Source organism: Kogia breviceps, chromosome 5, assembly GCF_026419965.1.
Source record: "Kogia breviceps isolate mKogBre1 chromosome 5, mKogBre1 haplotype 1, whole genome shotgun sequence".
NCBI lineage: Eukaryota > Metazoa > Chordata > Mammalia > Artiodactyla > Physeteridae > Kogia > Kogia breviceps.
Genome location: NC_081314.1, coordinates 118045580 through 118071449, shown reverse-complemented (window position 1 = coordinate 118071449; position 25870 = coordinate 118045580). Strand labels below are relative to the sequence as shown.

The 25870-nt window shown below is 34.1% G+C and overlaps 1 protein-coding gene across 15 annotated transcripts in view; it reads right to left on the bottom strand.

Moving 5' to 3' along the window:
• The window catches only part of ROBO1 (roundabout guidance receptor 1), a 1123100-nt gene that overhangs the window by 308415 nt on the left and 788815 nt on the right, over nt 1-25870 (bottom strand). For all 15 annotated transcript variants that reach the window (XM_067034889.1, XM_067034895.1, XM_067034892.1 and 12 more), the window contains one exon: nt 25193-25519. In XM_067034889.1, the coding sequence (XP_066890990.1) occupies nt 25193-25519 (327 nt within the window). The remainder of the gene's footprint in view (nt 1-25192; nt 25520-25870) is intronic.

The following is a 25870-nucleotide window of genomic DNA, read 5'->3' as shown; positions in this document are numbered from 1 at the left end:
ATGCAGGGCTAACTTAGCTCTATCGAAATCAAACACAAAGTTGTGGCCCTACTATGTTTACACTGTGCTGTAGCCAACTGGACAATGGGCCAAACAACAGGTCCACTAGCAGCTGTTTTGCCTAGCGTTCAACATTTAAGGCCTCCAGTCAATATGATTTCGTCCAAAAGATTAATAACCTAAAACAATGCAAAAATAATTTATAAAAACAGAGTAAAATATATATTTAAAATCCCATTGCTTCATCTTAGATTAACTAGAAGGACAAAATGATTTCAAAATATAATCATTGTAAATAGTCATAAATTCCAGTTCTCTTGGAGGAAAATAATAGACTGATACTTGCAGATGTATTTTGTTTTACATTGTTGAGTTCTAATTTATATTAGTCAAGCATTTTATTTCTTTCTACTTGTACAATGTCAGAATTCCTGATTAAACTTTGAAATAAAAAGAATAGGGAGAAGCAAGAAGAGATTAAAGAAACACATTACAAAAGCTTCCTTGATTTACAAAACTTTCCTTAAAGCAAAGCAGAAAGCTATTGTAATGTTTAAAGACAGAGCTCTTTTATGTGTGCAGATGGGAAGTACTTCTAGAAAGGGTCATATTTCCTTAGGCTAAAGACCAAGAAAACTTAACTGCCCCAGGCATAGAGTTTTGTAGTGAGAACAATTCATTCACTGAGAGCATTAAGATTCAGTAATCAAAGTATGAGGACAAGGGTGTGATTTTCATCTTATCTGAGCACAAGTGACTACCAATTCAAAAGAAACAAATGGCAGTAAGAGAATGCAATCTCTCAAATGGATTGGATTTGAAATGTGTGGTCCTTTATTTCTTTGATTTTAAATTTCATTTTGTACAAATCATTGACTATATAATAAGCCAATAACAGACATTGTGTTTGACAATTTCCAATAACTATATTATATTTTTAAAATCTCTTCAAAAATCAGAAAGCCTAAAACTATGTTGCATCAAAAGCTAAAAAAAGATACTAAGTAAAGAAATTTCCCAAATATTTACTATCAACAGTCCATACTACAAGAAAACTAATGCAAATTTAAAGGTAACAGTTACACGTTTTTAAAATACTACTTCACTCAGTACACATAATGAGTTTCGTTGAAAAGTTTAATGTTACAGTTTCCTTAAGAGCCAGATGGAGAAGCTGTGTATTAATATACATACTTATTCTATGCCCAATTAACATCCTTTGTGGACTCCAATGGCCCTCACCAGCTAGCTATACCTATTTCCCTGACACTACTCTAGCCAGAAGAAACAATAATATAAATCGATATCTTTATTGGATGAAACTTGCTTGGTTTTTGAACACCAGCCTTAACACACAGGTCCCACCAACTCACATGGCATGACAAAAAAATGAAAGACTATCATCTCTTCTGACAAGGTCAAAATTAGCCTTTGCACCTTGGGCTCCTGGAAACATAATGCTAAAAAATATAGAATTAACAGTGGTTTAAATTTAGATTTACTCACAATTATAAAGGTATCAAATAGTAAGAAACACCAATAATTTTCTAAAAGATTTCACAATTCTAAAAATATTCAAAATTTAGGGAGATATGAAAAGTTAGCCTTAAGTATTTCTGATTTAATTTTAACCTGCTTCTCTCAAAGGCTCAAATATTCTTATATTCAATTTCTATTTAAAATTAACTTCATAATAATCCAAGCATATTTCCAAATGAAATCACAATGAGAAATGTAGATAAGATTAACGATGGTTTTTACCTTATATATTTCCCGTATTTCCACATAATGACTGATTACTTTTCCCTCCCACCTCTTTATGTATTTTATTTTATGACAATTAAAAAAAAAATGTTTCTGTAGTATAACACTTATTGAGACATGAAGTTTAATTACTAAAGTAAAATTTAGATTATACCCAAATTATGTTAACAAATTTGCTTATTTGAAAACCATATAATTTGGGGAAAAATCAAATAGAAATATATTTAGATCATTCTTTTTCCAAAGTTATCTTTTCTAAATGAAAATTTTGTTATTTATCTAATATATATAAGACTGTGTATTTTATATATCTTATCCAAAATATAATGTTAAATAATAATGAGCAAAACCTCATGAAAAATTGGAGGCCTGTCTTATAACAGTTTTAACTATGATTCTGAGTATGGAACTACAATAACTGAATTTACAATTTCCAATCTAGTTAAATACTGTTTTCCAGGAATTATTATTCCATTTAATTAGAGTCTAGATAGACATTACTAGGTAAGTTCAGGTATTCTCTTTTTGAAAAGGAAAAAGGAAAACAAAAAAACAAAAAACAACCCAGATGGTACACATAAGAGTTTATGACCATCTTCTTTGAACCAGTCAGGACAGGAAAACTTCCACTGTTAACTTTATTACATAAGTATACTTAGAGTAGATGAATGACTTAAGCATTAGAAAACCAGATAAGAAGTCCGAAATCAAAAATTTTTGCCATGAGCTCTCAGGTTGTATCATTAAATATTCATATTCCCATTTAATTATGATTAACATCAAAATAGGCAGGATTTCTCTTATAAATGGCTATTCACTTATTTTAAAAATAAATCTGAACTATTCAGTATTAGTAAGATACCACCTCTTAGAAAAATAACAAATATTTCTAAAAGAAAAGAGTAAGCTAAATTACACAAATGTAGGCTGTTTATTTTGCCTCTGATACCATATTAAATATAAATGTAACTTGCTGAGGGTGGTAAATTAACTTGTTTTATATGTAGAAATATGATTAATTTTATAAAATCTCAATTTCCATCATTACTCTTCTGCTAAAATAAAGAAGAAAAGATGCTATATTTAAGGAATGACTGTTCAAACTCCAGTCTCAAGAAGTTCTTCGTCATCCTGAACCATCAAACAGGCCTTGGCATAAATTCAGATCATGTCCCAGGTAAGATAATTTCTCTGGGGCCATATCATTCACTCAGCTTTGAAGGATTTATCTTAGACAGATTCATCTGGCCTATTAACAATTCTAATTCAAAGAATCCAAACAAGAAAGCAAGCACAAAGGAAATAACTGGGGGGTTTTCAACGCCAACTCTCAGCTTCCATTCAGAAAATATCTTCCTTCTTTTTATCCTTTCCTATGTGAACTGTTATTAATGTTGTTTAAATAGCAGCTACTAGAAGGCCTAACTTGTTATATGATTAATTTCTATATATCTTTAAGTACATAGCACAGTTCTATACTTACCATAGGCTTTCAGCACACATTAATTGATGTTGAATAATATTTGATAATAAGTTAAATAATAAAGCATGATGTTGTGAGCACCAAAGCCACTTGGTAGTAGATTTTTAATCAACTATTAAAAGTTGATAACCACATATATAACACATATATATGGTAAACCACTTATAGAAAAATTATAAAACAATTTTAATTTATTCCTTCTCCTATGACATGAGATTAGATTGTGTTCATGACATTTACATCTATACATGGAAAATAAATCTATAAACGGAAATTACATCTATAAATGGAAAAAAAACATTCTTCAGAGAGAGAAATACGTAAGTATTTTGGAATGCCTATGGTCCATAAAAGAGTCGGAGTATTAAATGTGATGAGAGAAATAAGAGAAAACTAACCACGATGGATGATCAGCTTGGAAAACTTATTAACCAGAAAAAAGTCTCACGTGGAAAATATGGTAACTTTTGCTCAATTTAGAGAACAAAAATTAGCTATAAATTTTAAAGAACTATTTGATGCTTTTAATGATAAAAGATGAATCTCATCCCTTATTTGGCAATTTTTAGATTTTGTATCATGTTAATTTGCGGCAATCTTTCCAAACTCAGTGTTTTCTTACTCTTCAGGATATAAAAAAAAATCACCAGGTAGTCTGTGGTAGGGCAGCCAAAAGAAATAAATTATCACCTCAATTAGATCCTGGCTTTCTTTCTTGAACTTTCCAAGTTCAAACTATTACACTGATTGTCATTCAGCTGAGACTTTGCAGCTGCCTTCCAAGGTGCCAGAAGGTGGGGTCTATCTGTGAAGTTTAGTACAATTCATACATATATCCTTCATACTTTTAGGAAACCTCTTGTAGAAGAGAATGCTCCACGATTATACACTCTGATATGAAAAAATAAGGCATCTGGCAATTATCCCAATCTGAGTGTGTTTACCTAATTCTCTACCACATGTTTCTGCAACCAATTTATTGCTCCTTTCTTGTGGTTCTTTCTGAGCAAAGGAACATCATCACATTGACATGATTTTTCATATTCTTATGAATACTTCACCAATTTTAGCTAAAAGTTCAGTGATATACTGACATTGTTATCTCTAACACAATCATATCAAAGTGAATTATGACTACTGCCCTCAGACATATATGTCATATCAATTCGTGTTTGATTTTCTCAGTGGCTATTGTATCTGTCAGGAAATCATGGTCCCATGAACTTCAAACAGTCCCAAGTGAGTCATCAGAAATGGAGTTTCTGTGGATCCTCTGAACAGGGGAACTCACACATCTACTTGATCAAACAGTACAAAGCAGGATAAAATAATAGGACTTTCACATCACGGAAACTTACTAGCCAGAGATGACAGACATTTTCTAAGGTGAAAAACTGTGTTGAATTTGACAACATAAAACAACATGATTAAGGGTAAATTAAGTAGAATCAAAGTATATGGCTCTAACAGAAAGCTGAACATGTCACAAGAACTAACTCATCAATACAAGGGAAAGGGAAACAGTATGTGTTCACAAGGTAAGCCAACTGAAGTTTTACTGCTTCCCAGCTATTTACTTAGTGATTGCCTTATCAATATCTAGGCTTTAAAAGATTACCAATGCCATGTCAGAAGATCCCAAATATTGATCTCTCCTAGCAATACGGGTCATCTTCTTTTAAGGGGCCATATTAGGTAATGGTTTCTTTACCCAAAGCTATTCTGTCTTTATAGCACAGAATAAGTTGAAGAAGGCAAGTTGATATGGGTCAAATTTGGGGGGCCTATTAAAGGACAATAAAGGCAAAAACAAGGGAAAAAACCCCATTAATTTACTTCTCTTTTTAGCCCATCTCAAATTTTATTGGGGGAGTCTACTTTTTTTATTTTTGAGTATACTAATCCTGTGATAGTTTGATTTGTCATAATGCATAGATATCAAAGCCACAGCTTAATCTTAAATGTAAAATATATACGTCTTGAACGAATTAACCGTGGCAGGATAAAAATATAAGAGTTTCATATGTAAAAAGGAATTACATGTAAAACAATATTAACATTTTACTGGTTTTTGTCTATGATTGAGTATAGATTAAGAAAACAAATAGAAAAATATAATTTGAAAACTATGTATATAAGAAATTATAACTTATTGGCAGTTATTTTCCAAAGGAAATTATATATACACACACACATACACATATCAAGCTTTGTCATTATTTTTGAGAAGGTAATTGTCTCATGTGCAAAATGAATTTTTCTTAAGTTTCACATTGATGATTAAGAATCCCTCATGATTAAGGAGGCTCATTAAGTGTTAGAAAAGCAAAATAACATAGAGATTATGAGCATGAGAAAAGTTATGTAAATTACCTGGGCCTCAATTTCATCATCTGAAAAGTAAGGATAATAATTATGCCTACTTCATTGAGTTTTGGTGAGGATTAAATAAATTAATAGAGTCTGGCACTCAGAAGCATTGGTTATTCTGACAAATAACATGGCCTTTTACCTCAACTTCTTCCTCAACTTTAAAAAACTTAGATTGTATTCTATAATAGGGTTTTACTAAGGGCCAATTTATTCCACTAAGTTAAATATAAAAAGAAATCAATTAATATTTTAGATTAAATATTAAAATTCAATATTCTTCCTTTGCTTCTGTTCAGAATTTCAGTAATGATGTTCCATATATACAAACACAATTTCCACAGCTAAGTGCTCTCTCTCTCTGGTGCTTAAAAAGCTTCCAAACAGCCAGGAATGTACTTACACAGTTTGATTAGCCCCTTATGTGAGATAAAGGAACAGTTTTTGCAAACACTGAGTGTGATACAAGTGAGTGTGATACAGAGATTCTCTGTAGGACAATAAATATAGCAAATGTAATGTTTCTGAAATAATATGATTTAGTTCTCAGAATAAGTCCACCTTTTTAATTAAACAGCCAGAATTTTAGGAAGGTACAAGGATAAAAAGAAAAAGCTTGTAAGTGGCAGAATACAACTGGGTATGTTTACACACAAAATTTATAATAGTTCACCAGCACAAAAACACACTTTGAACAGGGAACAAAATCTGGCATGAACAGTTAAATTTGTCAAACAACTATAATGTGAAGAAAAGACACAGCACATGTAAAAGAACAGAAAGGAGCTTTAACCATCGAGTGAATTAAACATATAAAAGGCAGACTAGGTTTCCATGGGATTACAGACATGTAAGCTTAGTCATTAGAATAAATGCTTTGAGAATAAAATCTAAAACTGAGGCTGCAGTTATCCTTCAGAAAAAAAGACCAAAAACTAATCTGTTACTGTTTCCTCAGCCCCACACCACCAAGCAGAAATGTCTGGGAAGATCACAGAGGAACATACCTTCTGCAAGCAGACTTCATCCTTGCCGCATATGACCATGACCTACACTCACTCACCAATCTTCCCTAGACATACAAATCCATAGCAACAGACTAAAAAATGAAAACATCATCAAAAATGCACAAATTCTTATGGAAAAGCATAATTTTAAAGAAAAGATCATAGAAAAGCATAAAAGAAAAGATCATAGACAAGGTCGTCAGAACTAATTAAATTTCAAGCCCTCTCCCTCTCCTTCTGGCTTTCCTTCTCCTCTCTCTATTTATTTTTATAGAACTGCTGAATGGCTTTCTCTCAGGTACTAAGATTGTACAGTTTTGCAAAAGCATAAGAAATATCATTAATTCTAAAGATATCATTGATTACTTAATAAAGATAACCACCTCTCATCTGTACAATGCCTATCTCTGACCATTCCAAATTACTTTCCAATAGTTACCAGTAACATAATTTTTATGTAAGATAGTAAAAAGTGTTACCTATTTGCAGATAAGAAAATTAAGCCACAAAGGTTAAAAGGCATTATCAGGTCCTTAGAAAAGTCCCAGAAAATCAATCCCAAGCGTTAAGCTAACAGAACAGTCATACACCAAACATTTTGGAGACTTTTTCTCTGCCAGGCACTCTTCTAGATCAGCAGTTATCCAGAGTGACAAGGTCCTTGTCCTAGTGTATCAGATACTGCAGGAAGGGAAATCAATGGTAAAAAAAATTATATACCATTATTCAAATGATCCCAGCCTTCTTTTGTTATTTGTTTGTTTGTTTTGGTTATTTGCAAGTCCTTTACTGCTCAAATGGAAAAAAAACCTATTAAGAGCCCCCCCTTCCTCAGGGGCTGTACTTAGAACTGTAAGTTATCAATGGACAGATTCCAGAAATTTGAGCTGAATTGGCGAACAAGCTTTTAGGGATGTGTGTAACCCTACTCTAAAATACCCCCCTCTTTTGTATCAAATCAAAAACATAGGGGCGAAAAGATACAGGGACTGGGAAGAAGAGAAAGTGATTGATGATATCCCTTGTTCCAGAAGAAGTTAACCCTCTCTCAAGACACCTATCCCACTCATCAACTCAAGCTGTCTAAGAAATGTATCCCTCAGGGAAGTCCTTTGCCCTGTCACCTACATGAGCATCAGTAGCTCAAGAGCTTTCATCATGAACTGATTGCTCATGCTCCTCAGATGTGTGAACTAAGAAATGAAAAATAGTCCCTTTAAGGAGGAACTTAACCTGTGGAATTAACGACCTATATTTTCAAATTGGCAAGTATTTTCATTTATAACAATTACATGTTCTATATGTAATATTAGAGAAATATGACCTGAACTCAGGTGGCAATGGAGGGATTTCTAAATATAATCAATTCTGTTAGTGAGCCAAAAAGTACATATATATATATATATAAAATGTATATATAATAAAAATGACTTTATAGATCTGGAGAAATGGTGGCTTTTGAATAATAAAACAGTGACTATAGAGATATGTATACTCATATACTCAAGTTTTCTAATGTATACTCAACATTCTAAAATGTGACACAATTACATCTAAACTTAAATCTGTAAAATAATTTCAAATTAAATATTAATCAAAGGTGCAATTATACCAAATCAATTTCATGCATTGCCATCTTACAGGATGAAGGCAAACTGAAGTATAAATTATTTATAAGAAAAAAAATCCATAATAACATTGAGCTAATCATTGCAGTAATTGTAGCATTTCAAGGCAAGGGTAGAGAGAGAGAAGATTTCCTTTGTTCATATTTTCCTATCCAAAATTTCATGAATAAATCATGTTTCAACCCTATTTTAGAAAACTAAAGAAAATTTGAATCTGATGTTTTTTTTAAACATTAAAAAACAAAGAGGACCTTTAACTGAATCCATAACAGCATATTAAAAGATTTCCTTGATTTATGTATGCTGTGTGTGTGTGTGTGTGTGTGTGTGTGTTTATGTGTGTATGTGTGTGTATCCTTTCTGGCTTCAATAAAATCCCTTTAAAATTGGAACCACTTCATTCAAATTAACATTCTTTCCTCTCTACGCTTAGTATAACTAACTGTTGTAGCTTAGAAAAGGGTTATCATCAGCACAACTGAGTTGGTCAAAAGAAATAGTTACCAATGTCTTAGATTTTATGTCTTCCTTTAGGTAAAAGCAGAAGGAATTTTTAAATATCTAAAGGAATTTTTAAATATTTATATTTTTAAATACTCAGCATGCTTATTTATATTTATATGAAAATGTTTATATTTTTTAAATTCATATTAAAATTTTATAGTCAATGTTTTTAGTTTTATTAATTTTTAAATTTAACATAAGAGAAAATCTGAATTCTATATTTTTTGGAAGAATTCTATGTTGGATTATTAAAACAAACTTTGGGATAAAGTTTTATACTATATATTCACCTATAAATGTTAATGTGAGGTTATCTAACAGTTTAGGGGGAAAATGATGCTTATTTCTATTGATGTATATCCATATATATATCTTTTGACTATCCATGCAAAACATCTCCTATTAGTATAAATTATAAAATCTTAATTTCACTCCTTCATTTAAGGCATATTAAATTTATAGTCTGAGATATTGATCAGAATATGATGTTAAACTAATGTCTGATTTGAAGCTCTTTTCAGAAAAATTAGCTGATATATGCAATCACAGACTTGATTTATCATTACAGTTGATTCTAGAAAAAAAAAAGTTTGTTCCTAAATAGAAAAAAAAAAAAAAAAAAGATTCATAAAGCAGACCAGGCACAAAAAATGCAGATAATTTATGCAATCTCTCATTTCTACTGGACATACAAAATGCCAAATTGTACATTAGCACCTTCAAATATAAGAAAGAAAACATTGTTTTCCACTGTTTTTGGTTGGAGGAGATCATTGTATAGAATTTTTTACTGGCAGAAATTCAGTAATAACACACCCTTTGTGACCTGTGCTAGGCACAACAAGTTATACACAGTGCTTAAAATTAAGTGGGAAATACAGACAGGTACACATTTAATTACAATACAGGACTTACATGCTGTGATCAAGGTGTGGTGTGGGTAAGGTTAACCTTGACTTGTGATGGGGAGAGGAGTGGGGTATACAGAAAAGGAGGCTCAGAGGATGTGATGACTCTGCTGAGGTCTGAAGCAATAAATAGCTTTTTTCCAGATCAAAGGGATTGGGGGTAGGAGAGCGTAAACTCCAGGCTACAGTGCCAGGATCACACAAATCTTTACAAGTCATTTTAAAGAGTTTAGATTTTAGGAGCATTTGAGAACCTCTGAGTGAGCAATCAAGAGAGATCAGGTTTTTACTTATAAAGAAGTATTACAGTTATCTAAGTGAGAAATGATGGTGATACTAATTAGAAAAATAGCAAAGGGGATGGAGATAAGTGGGAAAACGCTCAAGCGATTCAGAAAAAAACATCAGCAAGACCTGATGATCAACTGATGTGAACAGACAGAAAGGAAGGAGGAAGGAATTGATCTCAGGTTTCTGGTCTGCTGGGCTGGATAGATGGCAGGGAGGTATCATTTTCATAGTTAGGAAATAATAGAGGAAAGGCAGGGATAGAAAGGAAGATGAAGAGTCTCATTCTGGATATTTGAGTGGGAGATGCCACCAGGACCTCCAAACGGAGCTGAGAGTAGAGGTCTGCCTAGAGAGAACAGAACAAGGAGTGAGTCAGGACAACTTTGATAACTGGATCCCAGGAGGAAGGTGTGGTCCTCCAGGGCAGGCCACAGAGCAAAATCTCCTGGAACATGCACATTTCAGCAATAGACCCAGCAGAGCCAGAAAAATAAGAGGAAAATCAATAGCATACGTGTGGTAGACCTTGCTAGTTGCTTACTAAATACCCATTCTCTCTTCTTCCTTTCAACAGAACACCAAATTTTGTTTGGAGAAGAAATAGGCAGTTAAAAACATATCTCTCCATGCAACTTTGAAACTAAGGGTGGCCATCAAACATCGTCCTAGCCAACAAGATATAATTGAATTCTAGTGGGTGGGACTTTAAGGAAATTTATTATTTTTCTAAAAAAAAAAAAAACAGGCTGATGACTTTTCACATTCCTCCCTCAAGAACAGCACAGAAATATGACATCGGGAGGTGCAGCAGTCACCTTGCAACCACAAGAAAGAAAGGTTGGTAGAGCAGAAAAAAATCAAAGGAAGCTGGATTCTTAATGGCTTCTTGGAGCCGATATACTTTCTCTCTACATCCTTCCTCCAGAATCAAATTTAAACCTATTTGGCTAAATTGTCTGACTTTGGTTACATGCAATAGGATGCAATCCTGATCTAGCTGGGTGCCATGAAATTCTGGGAAAGAGAATATTTCACAAATAAGGTCAACTGTGTCAAATGGCTGCAAGAGGTAAATTACATCCATAATAGAAGGCAAAGTTTAGAAAGCTGAGGTCAAGGCTATTTAGAGTAACAGGATATTAGTGAGCGAGAAGGGTAAGGAGGGCCACACACTGCGCTCTGCACCTCTTTGCAAAGTTTTGGTAAAGCACTATATTTAAATTGCCTACGTTTGCAATACTGAATGGATCCTTGTTATGGTTTTCAAAATGCTGATGTAGAAGAAAAGAACATCCCCAAACACAAATGGAAACAATAGTATATCATATTCTTACTCCTATGATCTTGAAACAAAGAACCATGAAGATAACCACACACCTGAATCTGAGATACACAATTTTGAAATTGTTTGTCCTCCCACAAAGTACCAAATATTACCGTTTATCCAAAATGTCTTCTGAGAAAACCAATTTTTTTCTGAAAAATAATTTTTGACAGTTCATTTAAGTGTGGGAATCATAATAATTTAGATCTCCTACTTGTGTTTCACATCATTCATTAATATATTAAAAGCTCTGAAGTCTTATAGAGAAAATACACTTAAAGATATATTTTCCAAATTATTTTTTTAACAGCTCACAGAAAAAAATTCCCTGGGGTGTATTTTGAGAAAGGTCACAATAAAATATTTAAGCTAACCATGCCAATAACAACAGTTTTCCAAACCCTCAAAAATATATTGTCATAAAAGACATACTGTATACTGATATATGAAGAATACTTATCATTTCACAAATATTTATGTGGATTTTAAATACACCTGTGTATAAGAAGGTGACTACCTCTGGGAACAGAAAGCTTTTTCTAAATGTAACAATATATGGTATTTTGTTTTCAGTATCCCCCTTCCTAAAATAAAGAGATACATTCTTTGGGACCACAGGAATGGAAAAGGTAAGCCTAATAATGTGCCTAGTACAATAAATAGCACGTAGAGGGCTTCCCTGGTGGCGCAGTGGTTGAGAATCCGTCTGCCAATGCAGGGGACGCGGGTTCGTGCCCCGGTCCGGGAAGATCCCACATGCCGTGCAGCGGCTGCCCCGTGAGCCATGGCAACTGAGCCTGCGCTCCGCAACGGGAGAGGCCACAATAGTGAGAGGCCCGCATACCGCAAAAAAAAAAAAAAAAAAAAAAATAGCACGTAGAACCACAGCTACCATTCATATAATGCTTACTGTTGGCCAGGCACAGATCTAAGCACATTATGCGTGTTAACTTACTTAATCCTCTCCGAAGCTCTATAAGGTAAGTAGAATCCCCACTTTTTATTAAAGTATAGAAAGGCTAAGTAACTTCACCAAGGGCAGAAAGCTATGCTAAATAAACACTTACTGAGTATGTTGGGAACAAAATTTATTTTATCTTGACAGAATTAATCGTATCTATGAACAGTTTCCATAATGCAGTCTATGGATAAGAGCCATGGGGTTAATGGCTTAAGAAAAACCCTTATATTAAAAGAACACAAACTCCTCTTGGAATAGGTATTGTTATTCACCTGAAGTTGATGATCAAAATTTTGAAGGAGGTTGAAGAATCGTAACTGACAGAGTCCAGAAAGAACCTGCTTCACAGGAAACCATACGGAGACGTAAGTGGTCATTACTTTTTAAAAAGAAGGAAAAAAAAGAAAAGTGGTAAGGAATTGACTTTATTGCCTACAAATATTGGGGAGTCTAACCACAGAATTCTGAGGTTATTCAAGTTTTAGGTTTTGGTGATTTTGACAAAAGATGAGAGAAGTGGAGGAAAAGGTAACTATCAGCAGGACCTAAAACATTTGTCTCCACTGGCCATAAAACATTGTCTGGCCATAAAACATTGTCTCCGTTCCTGTGGAATTTTGCTTCATTGTTGCTTTCTTTCCTGAGGTAGTCCCAAAGGAAAATATGTTATAATCATATTTTCCAAGAATTCCCTTAAGCAAGATTCAACAAGGTTGCAACCTGCCCTAGACTTCTATTTTAAAAAAAAAAAAATTATTTATTTTTGGCTGCATTAGGTCTTTGTTGCTGTGTGCGGGCTTTGTCTAGGAGCAGCGAGTAGGGGCTACTTTTCATTGTGGCGCACGGGCTTCTCATCGTGGTGGCTTCTCTTGTTGTGGAGCACAGGCTCTAGGCGCACGGGCTTCAGTAGTTGTGGCGCAAGGGCTTCAGGAGTTGTGGTGCAAGGGCTTCAGTAGTTGTGCCTCATGGGCTCTAGAGCACAGGCTCAGTAGTTGTGGCGCCCGGGCTTAGTTGCTCTGCAGCATGTGGGATCTTCCCAGACCAGGGCTCAAACCCGTGACCCCTGCACTGGCAGGCAGATTCTTAACCACTGTGCCAGCAGGGAAGTCCCTACACTTCTATTTTAGAACTAAGGGAAGTCACTTGGGTGACGATGACAAGTGCTGAACTGTATGATCAAAATGTTCCCATCAAGCACAGGCTCCTAATCCATTTTCTAGTGTCTGACTGATGTAAGAACCTAATAAAAGGGTAACTTAATGTGACTCAATCTAGATACAGTACAGTATTATTTGGTAAAGAGATACAGGGTGATGAAGAAGGAAAGATTGAGACAGAATATAAATCCCTCATGAGGGAATGTCCTTTTCCACTTTCTTCTTAACATTCTGGGTTTACTCTAAGTTTTACTTCAACATTCACTGGATAAGATTAAAAATGTCCCCATTCAGGCATACTAAATATCTTGGTCATAAACTTTTATTTCTCTTGACAAGTGTAAAATGTCATAAGCACTATTAAAACTTCAATTTAAACCTCTGGTTAAATATGACATAACTTAAAATGTTACAAAAGCTACAATTTCCCCTTTGGATACTAAGACACTGAGATTAGAAACTGTTTTATTATACGCAGAGACCTAAATTAAACATCAGATGTACTTTATTAAAATTTAGGCTGCACTTAATAACGATCTTCAAACATGAGCTGCTATAATTTAGAAATGGCTTTTCTGTTATCACTTACCATGTAAAATGAAAGAAAGTCATGCTGCAGCACAGAATTTAAGTAAATTAAAGTAATAACTTTGTGTTAACATATGCTGATGCATATAAGGGATATTGATGATGGAGGCTGAATAATCTTTTGTTCTGAACCTCTTTTAATACGACAAATGATCTTCAGGTAATTGAAACTAAAAGTCAGAAGGACAGATTAAATGATTTCCAAATGATCCTTCCAGCACAGTTCCACTCTTATTAATAAAACCTTGTTTTGTTTTATTTCACAGTTTTCATTCTAGGAAATGTAAAGTAAAATAAAAAACCTAGCATTTCTCTTTGGGATTATGCTAAGCAAATATAGCCTTCTGTGAATTTACTTAAGAATATCTAAGATCCATTCCACATATTACTTTTCTTGGTGAATGATGGTATGGATATTAATAGAGGTTTGAGTATCCCCTTCTCTGATTAACATTCCACTCTGTAAACATTCATATGTAGGAAGCAATTTTTTTCCTTATTCATCCAGGCAAATGTATTTTTGTGCTCTCCCAAGCTTAGCCCTACCATACCAGTACCTGCTGCACCGCCACCCCCCAGGGTGCATGCTCTCTCTTCCCTTCCCTGTCTCTTTCTCTGCCTCCTTGTCCTTGAATCTCTTTCTCTGTTACTCTGGATATGTTTCCCGCTGTATCCCTCTTCTGCTTTTCTTTCTGTGTGTTTCTCTCCCTCCATTTCTGCCCCTGAATGCTGTCTCTACCAGTCTCTTACATATCCCTTCCCACTCTGTGCCTCCACTCCTTACTGGTTTAGAAACCCAGGATAGGTCACCTAAAATCACACTTCACCTGCTTCTCTTTTTAAAAATCAAACACATTGGGCTTGCATTCCCAAAAGGTGTTTGGGGCTCTAGGAGATGAACCAGGGGTCTATGAACTCCAGTTCACCACAATTTATACCAGGGCTTCTCAAACGTGAATTTGCATGTGAATCATATGAATCACCTTAAAATATTGTTTAAACACAGGGTCTGATTCAGGTGGTCAGGAGGGGGGCCCAACATTCAGCATCTCTAACTTGCTACCAGGTGATGCCAATGCTGGACCAGCAGGTCCGTGGAGCATATTTTGAGTAGAAGCTTCCAGCTGCTGTCTGTAGTAGACCCAATCCTTCCCCACATCTGAGTTTGCCTCACCACACATTACCATCCACGTGGGTTTCTTCTCTTTCTTATCCATATCATGCCTAGTTGCTGCAGCACCTAGATTTCCATTGGTTTTTACATCGTATTTTCATTAAGCTTTTCTAAAAAAATAATTTCATCAACCACAGACGAAAGCCTAAGATTGTAATGAGAAATGTAAAATATTACTATGTTATAATTTTCCTTTGATTTCTCATCAAATTTGCTTCATTAAATATAAATCTATTGGACTATGATAATAGTTTTGCATATAGTATGCAGATTACTGGCAAAGTACAGGAATGCAAATAATTCTACTTTACAGAATACTTATTTTGTGTATTTTTTTCCCCCTATCCAGAAAGAAAAAGAGAAAGTAAAGATGGTTAGGTCCTGTTTTGCACATGTTTGCACAAGTTCTCAAGGGAACTGCAGAAAATCCCTTCAGGTACCATCAATACTAATTGTTTCCTTATCAGTCAGGAAGTTTAAACTCCTTCGTTTTCTATGAGCCAGTCATTACACTCATAAACACAGGTTGACAATACTCAGAAGAGGTCAGTACACTTAGAGAGCCTGTCCTACACTTATTAGAGCCTAAAAAGAACTCATTTGACTTTTTGTACTAGTGGAAGTCAACTAAATTTCCTGAGTAATGCTATCGCCCCAAAGAGCCAATTAAATATTCCAAAATCTTGAAAGAAAGAAAAACTCCCAGGGAAATAGTACCCAGACTCCATTCTAAGAGCGGTGCCTTCAGATGAGTGTTTGAGACCACGTGACCTGCTTGCCTTTACAAAGAGGTTGTGTGGAAAGGAGATTGTTCCTTGAAGTGGCATTCTGATACTTTATGATGCTCCTCAGACATGGAATAAAACACTTCCAAGTTACATGTTAGATCACATCACTTACAATGGGCCAGTAATGGTCCTAGGCACTTGAGTCACAGATGTCTCCAGAGGAGGCGACTCTTGAGCCAATTATAAGAGAGTGACCGGTGGAACAGGAAGAGAAGCACATTCCAGGCTGCGGAAACAGAGGAAAGTGCCATTTCTTGGGGCTGTGACGGGCTGCAGCATACCGAACTACTGTCAGCCATTCAAAGCTATCGTAACCTAATCCAAATTCTCAATTCCACTTTCATGGTCATAGACTTGACCTTGACTTCACCATCAGCAATGATTGCATCTCTTGCAAAATCTCAGCTTCTACTGACTCACCCTCCCTCCAAAGTTAAACCAAGTCTTCAATCTCCAAATCTAATCTTCACTTTTCTCTTCATCTCCATTACTACACCTATTTCAAACTAGCACCATCTCCTGCCTGTAATACTGCAATAGCTTCCTAACTGGCCTCCCCCAATCATTCTGCAATTCATTCTTCCAACGTGCCGTACGCAAGTATCACATGAGTGACATTTTAGACTATAAAACAGATCATGTCACCTCCACCATTGCCTGAAAACTTGCTGTGGTTCTCATTGCACTGAACATACAGTCCAACATCACTAGCCCGGTTACAGGATGCTGCATGACCTGACCCCCACCCATCTCTCTAGCTGTTTCCCTTACTCATATGCCATGCTAGCTATCTTTCATTTTCTCAAATATGCCCAAGTCTATCATTTCTCATGGCCTTTTACATGTACTATTCTTTTTGCCTGAAACGCCTTTTCTTTTACTTTGTGTCTTGGTAATATCCACAGGTATGTCTGCTCTCAGCTTAACCCCAATCCTTCCTGGCACTTGGCACAATTTTAAAGATAAAGTTATTTGTATGGTTAGTTACTTATTTTCTGTCATCACAACCCCCTCTTCCCACTATTTTGTAATTTCTATGAAGGCAGAAACCATTTTCTTTTTTGTTCACCACTGAATAGCTAAATCTAAGCAAAAGGCCTGGAAAGAGTTACTTAGGGAAAAATATCAAATTTTTGGATAAACTATATTTCGTTATTCCTCATATTTTTATTTAATGCATGATTTTTAAAAACAACATTTTTAATGCCCACATTGTATAACTAAGAAAAGAACTTTTGGGGGCTTCCCTGGTGGCGCAGTGGTTGAGAATCCGCCTGCCGATGCAGGAGGCACGAGTTCGCGCCCTGGTCCGTGGAAGATCCCACACGCCGCGGAGCGCCTAGGCCCGTGAGCCATAGCCGCTGAGCCTGTGCGTCCGGAGCCTGTGCTCCGCAACTGGAGAGGCCACAACAGTGAGAGGCCCGCGTACCGCAAAAAAAAAAAAAAAAGAAAAAAAAGAACTTTTATGCCTTCAAAACATTCAATGGGGCTTTATTCTAATCTGACAAAAAAGCTTGAATTGATAATTAATGAAAGGTTTAAGTTAACTTATATTGTATTAATTAAAATTAATTATACTAAGAATGTTTAGGTATGTTTTATTAAACTTGTCATTGAAGCAAAAATTTTTAAATACATACAAATGATTCTCAAGTTAGTCTCTCTAAGTGGGAAAGATGTCTAGCATTTAAATCACAAGTAAATTAGGAGGCTTAAAAGGAAGGCTGATATGATGATAAGATTTAAGAGATAACCAGATCTACCTGGTAATTAGTTTTTAAAGGCAGTATTGTTGATATGAGGAGACACTGCCAAGAATTTCCTATAAATAACTAAATACTGAATTGATTTCCTGGAAGCCTCAAGTGACTTTATATCTAAGCATCAAATAGTGTTGGAATAATCATCTTAGTACTTTTCAGCATGTATGGACACCATCTACTTTTTGAGAAAATAAAAGAAGTGGCTCATGAGACTGGTAATGGAATACATAACCTTTAACCCCAAGATTACTGGATCGAATCTGGTCCAGGACGGTGTATGTAGTCATATCCAGCAGATGGAAACTGTTTTGTAACATCCAATCTAGAGAGCTAAACTCTTCCATTTAATCTTTATGACATAGCTATGTGCTCCAACATAGCCAATGCCTTTTTTTTTTTAACCAACCAAGAAAAGACTGAATATTAATTGAATAGTAAATAGGTTTCCCTAGAGAACATACAGTGATGTTAGGATATCTAGAAGGATATCCACCCAACTTTCAACAGTGGTTAACTCTGGGCAACTGAGATTACAAGAACATGTATTTTAAAAGAGCAAGTATGTTCTATAATGTATGTGTTTAGAAATAAAATACAATAAGTTATTTTAAAATGATCTCTATAAGCTTACTAATCATATTCCTTAACCTGAGTTTGGGAGCGAAGGAAAGAAAATGTATGACATGTCCCCACTCTAAGATCTTTCTACAAATTTGCTAAAGATTAATATATGACAGTTGTGTGAGCCAAAGAAAAAACAATAAAAGTTTGCCTAAGAATCAACTGAACACTTATCTACAGCCCATAATTGGTTTAACTAAGAGTAGTTTTAAGATAGAATGTCACCTGTTGGTTATTTATGAATAAATAGTACATTCTCTGACACAGCCACCTCCTTTAACACTCATGTTCAAAAGGTCAGCGGACTTTGTCCTTTTCTACTAAAATACCCATTGAAATTTAAACCTTCTCTTTATGCCCTTTGTCACTGTCATCTCTCACATGGGTTATGCAATATGGGTTTCTGCTTTTATATTTTATACTAAATACTCTTTGGACAGATAAACCGCCTCCCCCCCAAAAAGAAGAATTTCTATGTTATTTCAAAGAAAATGAGAACTGTCTCCTTTCTTAATGTAGTATAGAAAGGATACTGCTCTTACTTTTCTCAACAAATACAGAATTCACACTATATTTACTTGAAGACATAATGTTTCTATCCTCAATTTATGACACAATTTAAACCCGATACTTGGATGCAGCAAGTGATCTGATGGACCACGGAGATTACATGATTTTTCCCCCTGGTTTTCTGATTGTTATTTCTCAGTTACTTAAGATGATAAAATAACTACAAATCCAACTTTAAAATCCCCAAATAATTGTTATTTAAAGACAGCTATGGGTGGAATGTTTGTGGCCCCCCCCAAAAAAAAATTTGTATGTTGAAATCTTTATCCCCAATGTGAAGGTATTTGGAGGTAATTAGGGTGGAATGAGTTCACTGGGGTGGAGCCCCCGTGATGGAATTAGAGTCTTTATACAGGAATAGAGACCAGAGCTTTCTCTTCACCATGTGAGGAAACCAGGAAGAGAACTCTCACCAGAACCTGACCATGCTGGTACCCTGGCCTCTGACTTCAAAGCCTCTAGAACTATGAGAAATAAAAGTTTGTTGTGTAAGCCACCCAGTACGTGGTATTCTTGTTAAAGCAGCCTAAACTAATGAAGACTGGCAACAATAAAAGACTATATTCTAACTGGTGGTAAAAACTCAAGTCTTTAGTAAATATAATCATGTCACAGAACTTAGCAATATTGCTTCTTTACTTAAGTGAAAAAACATGTGAATTCAAAAAGAAAATTTTAATGTTATCCCAACTGTAAAAGTTACACAAATGAAATTTTTCATTTGACCCTAAGACAAAAATGATTTAAGTCAATACTATTTGCATGCCTTGCATTAACAACAAGAATCTAAAGGTAAGGGTAAATTTCTCATACCAGGAATTTCAACTCAAGATGGAATTTAATATACTTAACATGCTCTGTACTTAACCAGAAATTAATTTAAGAAAATTTAATTACTGAAACATTTCATTTAAATTTTAGTATATTAACACACATATCTTCAAATTCAAAATGAAGTCAGTCCATTTCTGAAATAAAAAGCATCCAGATCCCCTTTGTATAAATAATCCTAGTGTCCGGCCAAAATACAGGGAAAGAGAAGAAAGCAGTGAAACCAACAGCACCGACAATTAGATTTATGATTTATAATTATGTGCCAGTCACTGTGCTACACACTTGATATGCATTATTTCATTTACTCATGAATCAATTCTGCAACAAAAAGTCACTGCATTTTAGAATATAAGTGTGCAACAAAGAAGAAAGATATTTTAAAATCATTAAACTAAATGAGTCTTTAACATTCTTCATTTGAAAACTGAAAACAAAAATAATATATATATAAATGTTTCAGAATCTCATCAAAGCATGGAAAATGGCAAAGGTTTTAAAAAGATAAAGCAGATTAGAGGAAACAAATATTTTCAAAGACACAATATAGAGCTAGTTCAGTTTCAAAGATAAAAAGTCTTTCAAGGAACAATATATGTGTGTGTGCACACATATAAAGGTCAACTTGACTGTGTGCACAATCACTCGATCGATATTTTATAATATAATGGCATACTCTATTTTCACCTGCTCATCGGTACCATTTTACTGGCAGGAGTAATCCTTCCATCTTCAATGCTCCAGAGTTTAGAAACACATTCTACTGTACCAACACCTGGCTCCTTAGCATACATGTCAGTACACTTTCTGATTTTATCCAAAGGAGGAAAATCAGATAATTCAAGTTCTAAATCACTCTATAGGGAGAACTGTTTAATAACAATGAAAGATCATAGTGTATTGAAAGTAGTGGGAAAATATTACTTTAAAATATAAATATTTTACCTCAAAGTAATTACTATTAAAAAGCACCCCAGTTAATAAAATCTGGGACGATTAATCTCTGATTAATTGTACAAAATTATTTTTTTCTGGAAAGATAGTTCTGTGTTTTGATGCTAAGACAGTCAGCAGATGTCTGCCTAGTCTGAAGGGAATTTCTCTTCCTCAGGAGAAAATGGCTTACATAGGAAACAAATAGCCATATGCTGACTATGTACTACTTAGCAGATGACGTAGAGAGACATGTTCTGTAATCGAAAGCATGAGGGTCAAGGTTCAAATTACTTTTCCTTAAAATTCAACGCAATTACCCAAGATCGAGTTACTTATTAAATATAAGTTGTGTCGAAGAACTGTGCTATCAATTTGTGCCAGGCATAAAATAAAGTTCTAAATTTACTAACTGGTAATGTTGAGTATAGAAGAATAGACCCATAAAATATTTTTCTAAACATTTAGTAGACTCTCAAATAGAGCCAATATGAAACAAAAAAATACTACTTGCAATACTATTTTAGAAAGCTGGGTTTGAAACTGAGTTAAACAGTGAATTTTCGTAAGTCTTAGAAACAGCAATATAGTCTAAATTTACAAATTAAAGCCCTCATCATGATATATCGTTCTTGGCTTGCAAAGAAAAACAATAATTAAAAAAACAAATTAACAAAAATGCATCTGTGATTAAAAATTGGTTTCCTTTACAGAGATAAGCTTCCAAAAATTCAAGGTGGAAACTTTAGGTGAAAGGACTACCATATATTTCTTAGCATTCCGATGCTTAGACTTTATAATTGTGTGAGATAAACTTAGTTGCATCAAAACTGAGTTTTCAAGAACAAGAATACAACTTTTACTACATGGCAAAGATCAGCACCTAAAGATCGGTCAGTGCTTTTCACTGGGTCCAACCTGGTTATAATTGCAATTTAAATGAAAACAAAAATAAAGAATCCTAAAGATAACCAATAAATGCTATCCTTTTGGTACATTATTTAAATTTAAATAAATATTAAAAACACAAATATTAATATTAATATTAATAAATATTAAAAACACAAAAGACAAGACTATTATCATTTCTATACAAAAAGAAAAGTTTTAAATGACATTCCGTATCATTTTTTTCTTCACTGTTTGAGAGATTGACAACTGTTAGGAACCAAGAAATCCAGTTGTTGTTACAGCTGTAAAACTTGGTTTAAAGGCAAATAAAACACAGATAAATGTTTTTAAAAGCATTACCAACAACTGTGCTGTGAAACCAGTGTTGCCTCAAGACACTTTTGTTAATGCTATTATTTTGGGCTATAGCGTCACTAAGAAATTAGATGAAATCTTTGTCTTCCTGTGTCTGAGCCTTTGGGAAGAATAAGAATAGTTCTTACTGAACTTCTGGTACCTAAACTAAGAAAATATGAAAAAAAAATAGTAATATTCTCCAGGAAATAATAAAACCAAGCTATAATAGTACTTTATAGATTTAACCTACAGCAAATATGACCCATGTTTCCCTGCCCTCCTTCCCCTCCTGTATTTACATAACATACAAAAGGCTAGTTTTGATTTTAGAATGCAAACATATTTTAAAATGGTGAATGAGCAGTAACCATTGGCTAAAATAAATAACTGAAATACATGTGAACTAAATCACTATATATCTATTTGTAGTTCACTGAACCATGAATTTTTTTAGACACAAAAACCCATTTTAACTGCAGAGTACTTAATTTTTCCCATATAACTTATGTGACCAAATAACACAATTTCTTTAAATAAAAACATGCTTTTAATTTTTACAATTTAACTAGTATAAAAATTATTGGAAGCAAATACTACTTGAACTTTTCTCATGGTTTCAAATAATTATTATCACTAATAAGGTGATCCTTATTATCAAACTACCCTTATTAACAGCAAACTATATTTGATAAATATATAATATCTATATACTTCTCCCTTCCCAAGTATGTGAATTGTTACTGAATATGATCTTAAAGTACTTTCTAGAGTAGTTTTATTAAATTTTATTCAGTAAATTATGATATCCTTTTTTCTCTGGAGCTTGACAACATTTTGGAATGTGTCAGGAATATCCCACTAAAATTTGTGAACTATGCATTAAGGGACTATGTATTTGAATATTTTACTGGTAAAAGTTATATAATGCTCTTATGTCTGGTTTCAATTTCATGATCGTATATTTGTTGACTGAGACTGCAAGAGCTTTTCCCATAATGGACTCTCAAGGTAATGGAATTTCTAAGTTAGAAACAGAAGTTAACTGGAAACTAATGGTGTCTTTTAAAATAACTGCACAAAAGCCAGATTAAAACAGACAGGTCTCTAAATCCCAATGCATTAAGGATATCTTGATCATCTGAGGTAAAACTAGAGGTGTTTTGAAAAGGAAGATCTAGAGGGTAAGCATTTAGACGCTCTACACAACTCTATAAACTTTTTAAAAAATTCTGACAATGATAATACAAGGAGAGTAGAAAATAATACAGAAACATGAGATGATCTTTGATATTTCTGTTGGTACACATTTCTTATAAAGAATTATAATTCCAGAGAATAAACAATCACTGTTTTTCCCTCCTCATCCTCAGTTTCTTACATACCACACACAGGAGTTAGCCTAGGTTATCTACATCATCTTTCTTGATTCTCTAAATTTGTTCTCAAATGTTAACTCACATTTATCTTCACAGAAAATAATAATTCTTAAGTATAACGGTGCCAAGCATTAGAAAGGTATTAATATCGTAACTTTGAAAGATGACTTTGTCAAAACATATATATATCTGTCTTCTTATAAATAAGTTGAAACTTTAAAATTATTTTGCTTGTGCTACATTTAAAATTGAGCTTAAAAAACAAACAAAAAAAAACAAAAAGAAAAATATCTTTCTGCTGTGATTATAGCTTGTATACATCTCACTGACTTAGCTCTAGGACCTTCACTGAGAATCAAGGCAGTAAGAGCAAGTACAATAAGTTAATTATCAGTTAACTGTGAATAGAGAAATATAAACTTGGATTTCAAGTAAATGTTTTAAAAATGTGAATTCCTAATTCTGACAGAGGTTTAAATGGTTACTTTAATTTTTTATTCTATCTAATTAAATTTTATGCTCACATCAGATATCTTTGGCCTTCTGTCTCAAGGTAAGTATTACATGGCTCTGGGAGTGTGATCAAGTCATCTAAATTCTCTGGAGATGATTTCACATTAATAATATGATTGAGTTGGAATAATCTATCTCTAAATTCCTTTCTATGTCTATAATGTCATAATTATCTGCGGTTCTTTATATTCATGTTCTAGTTGAATGCAGGAGACAATGTTAGAGATTATGAAAACCGATTATATAACTAAAATTTTGAACATACATTGTAGTAAAATATCCATCACCTTGGAAAACATTATATATAAATGTAGACATAGTTATGTATACAGTTTCATATATAATTATAGACATCTAAATTTAAAGTGATATTAAAATTTAAAGTGAATTTGATCTAAATTTCATTTGTGTCTCCAATCCCTATACAATTCTCAACTTCTGTCACATATACATATACACAGCAGGATTCTTTCAAAGGAATGAAAGTTTCTGGCCACCTCTTGAATGTTTATTGAAAATAAGCCTAATTCTAATTCAAATACAATACACATCTAGACTCTACATATAACAATTTAATCATTAGTCAACTAAATCCTTATTGAGGTAATTCCAAATGAGCAGCCTTTGGTATTTGCGTAAATAAACTGAACCATCAACTCCCTGAGGATTCCATCCACGTGTTTTCCTCCAAGGGTGTGCTACAGTGTAGCCAAGATAATACAGTATGAGGCATATACATACATTTCTCTGGATATAGCTTTACCGAAAGTATATTTCTGAGAATTAGAAACAGTTTAAAACTACACCCTACACTACCAGTTGAAAGTATTTCTCCTAATGAAGACAAATGAAAAATATCCTACACTATTATATGTCCATAAACATCCTCATTTTCTATATATTTAAAAGGAACAAAGGAGGGGAATAAATCCATTTCAGTGAGCATGTTCAACAGAAAACAGTTCCAAAAAGTAAAACAAAGCACAGGGAACTCTGCTCAATACTCTGTAATAACCTAAACGGGAAAAAAGAATTTGAAAAAGAATAGATATATGTATATGTAGAATTGAATTGCTTTGCTGTTCACCTGAAAGTAACAACATTGTAAATCAACTCTAGTCCAATATAAAATAAAGTATTTTTTAATTTAAAAAAATTTTTTAAAGTAAAACAGTTCAACAACTATGTGTAAATCACAATTTAGCTTGAATAACCAGCTAAGATGAGAAATATAGAAAATTCAAACAAATAGTAGATGATATTCATATACAAATCTAGAGATTTTCCTCAGGTAAAGCCTGTGATATAGGTTTAAACTTTTATTACTATGATCAAGGGAAATGATCCCATGTGGCCATCTCTCCAAACACAGAAAGCCCATTTTACTTACTGGCTACCTCCAGCGATGCATTGTGACTCACAGCCTCTCCGAGGTAATTCCTTGCTACACAGACATAGACCCCTTCATCAGGTCTACTTTTTCGTCCATGCACTATACGTAAGAAAAATAAAGATCCACTTGGCAGCAACATTCGGTGTGAACGAGGGTCATCTTTGTCTGTCTCCACTCTCTCCCCACCTTTGTACCATTCAATGGTGGGTGTGGGGCGGCCTTCAGCTTTGCAGTTCAAAGTTGCAGGTTCTCCTTTTGAGACAATTAGGTCGGAAGGGTGTTCAACAATGCGAGGTGGAAAATCTTCCTGACGAAGACGGGAGCCTGCATAAGAATTGACAAAATATCTTCATTTCATCACTTGAAAACAATTAAAAGTCTTATTTCAAAAGCATAGGTGTTAGCACTACTATCTAAACACTGCATAATAACGACCTACTCTTCCTCACCTCCTTACTAACTAATCCTTCTGGTGTCCACCTTGACTATACTTTCTAATTCCTGAATCCTTTTGACGCACCACTTAGAAAGTGCTCTTGCTAAAACTTTGTCTGTACAAATCCTGTCTGCTCTCCAAATGCCTTGTCCACAAATCCTTTCAGAACCCATCACCCTGTCTGTTTGTACCATGTACGTGCCTGTTTTTGCAGAGGAATGTGTTAGAGAATTGTTGAC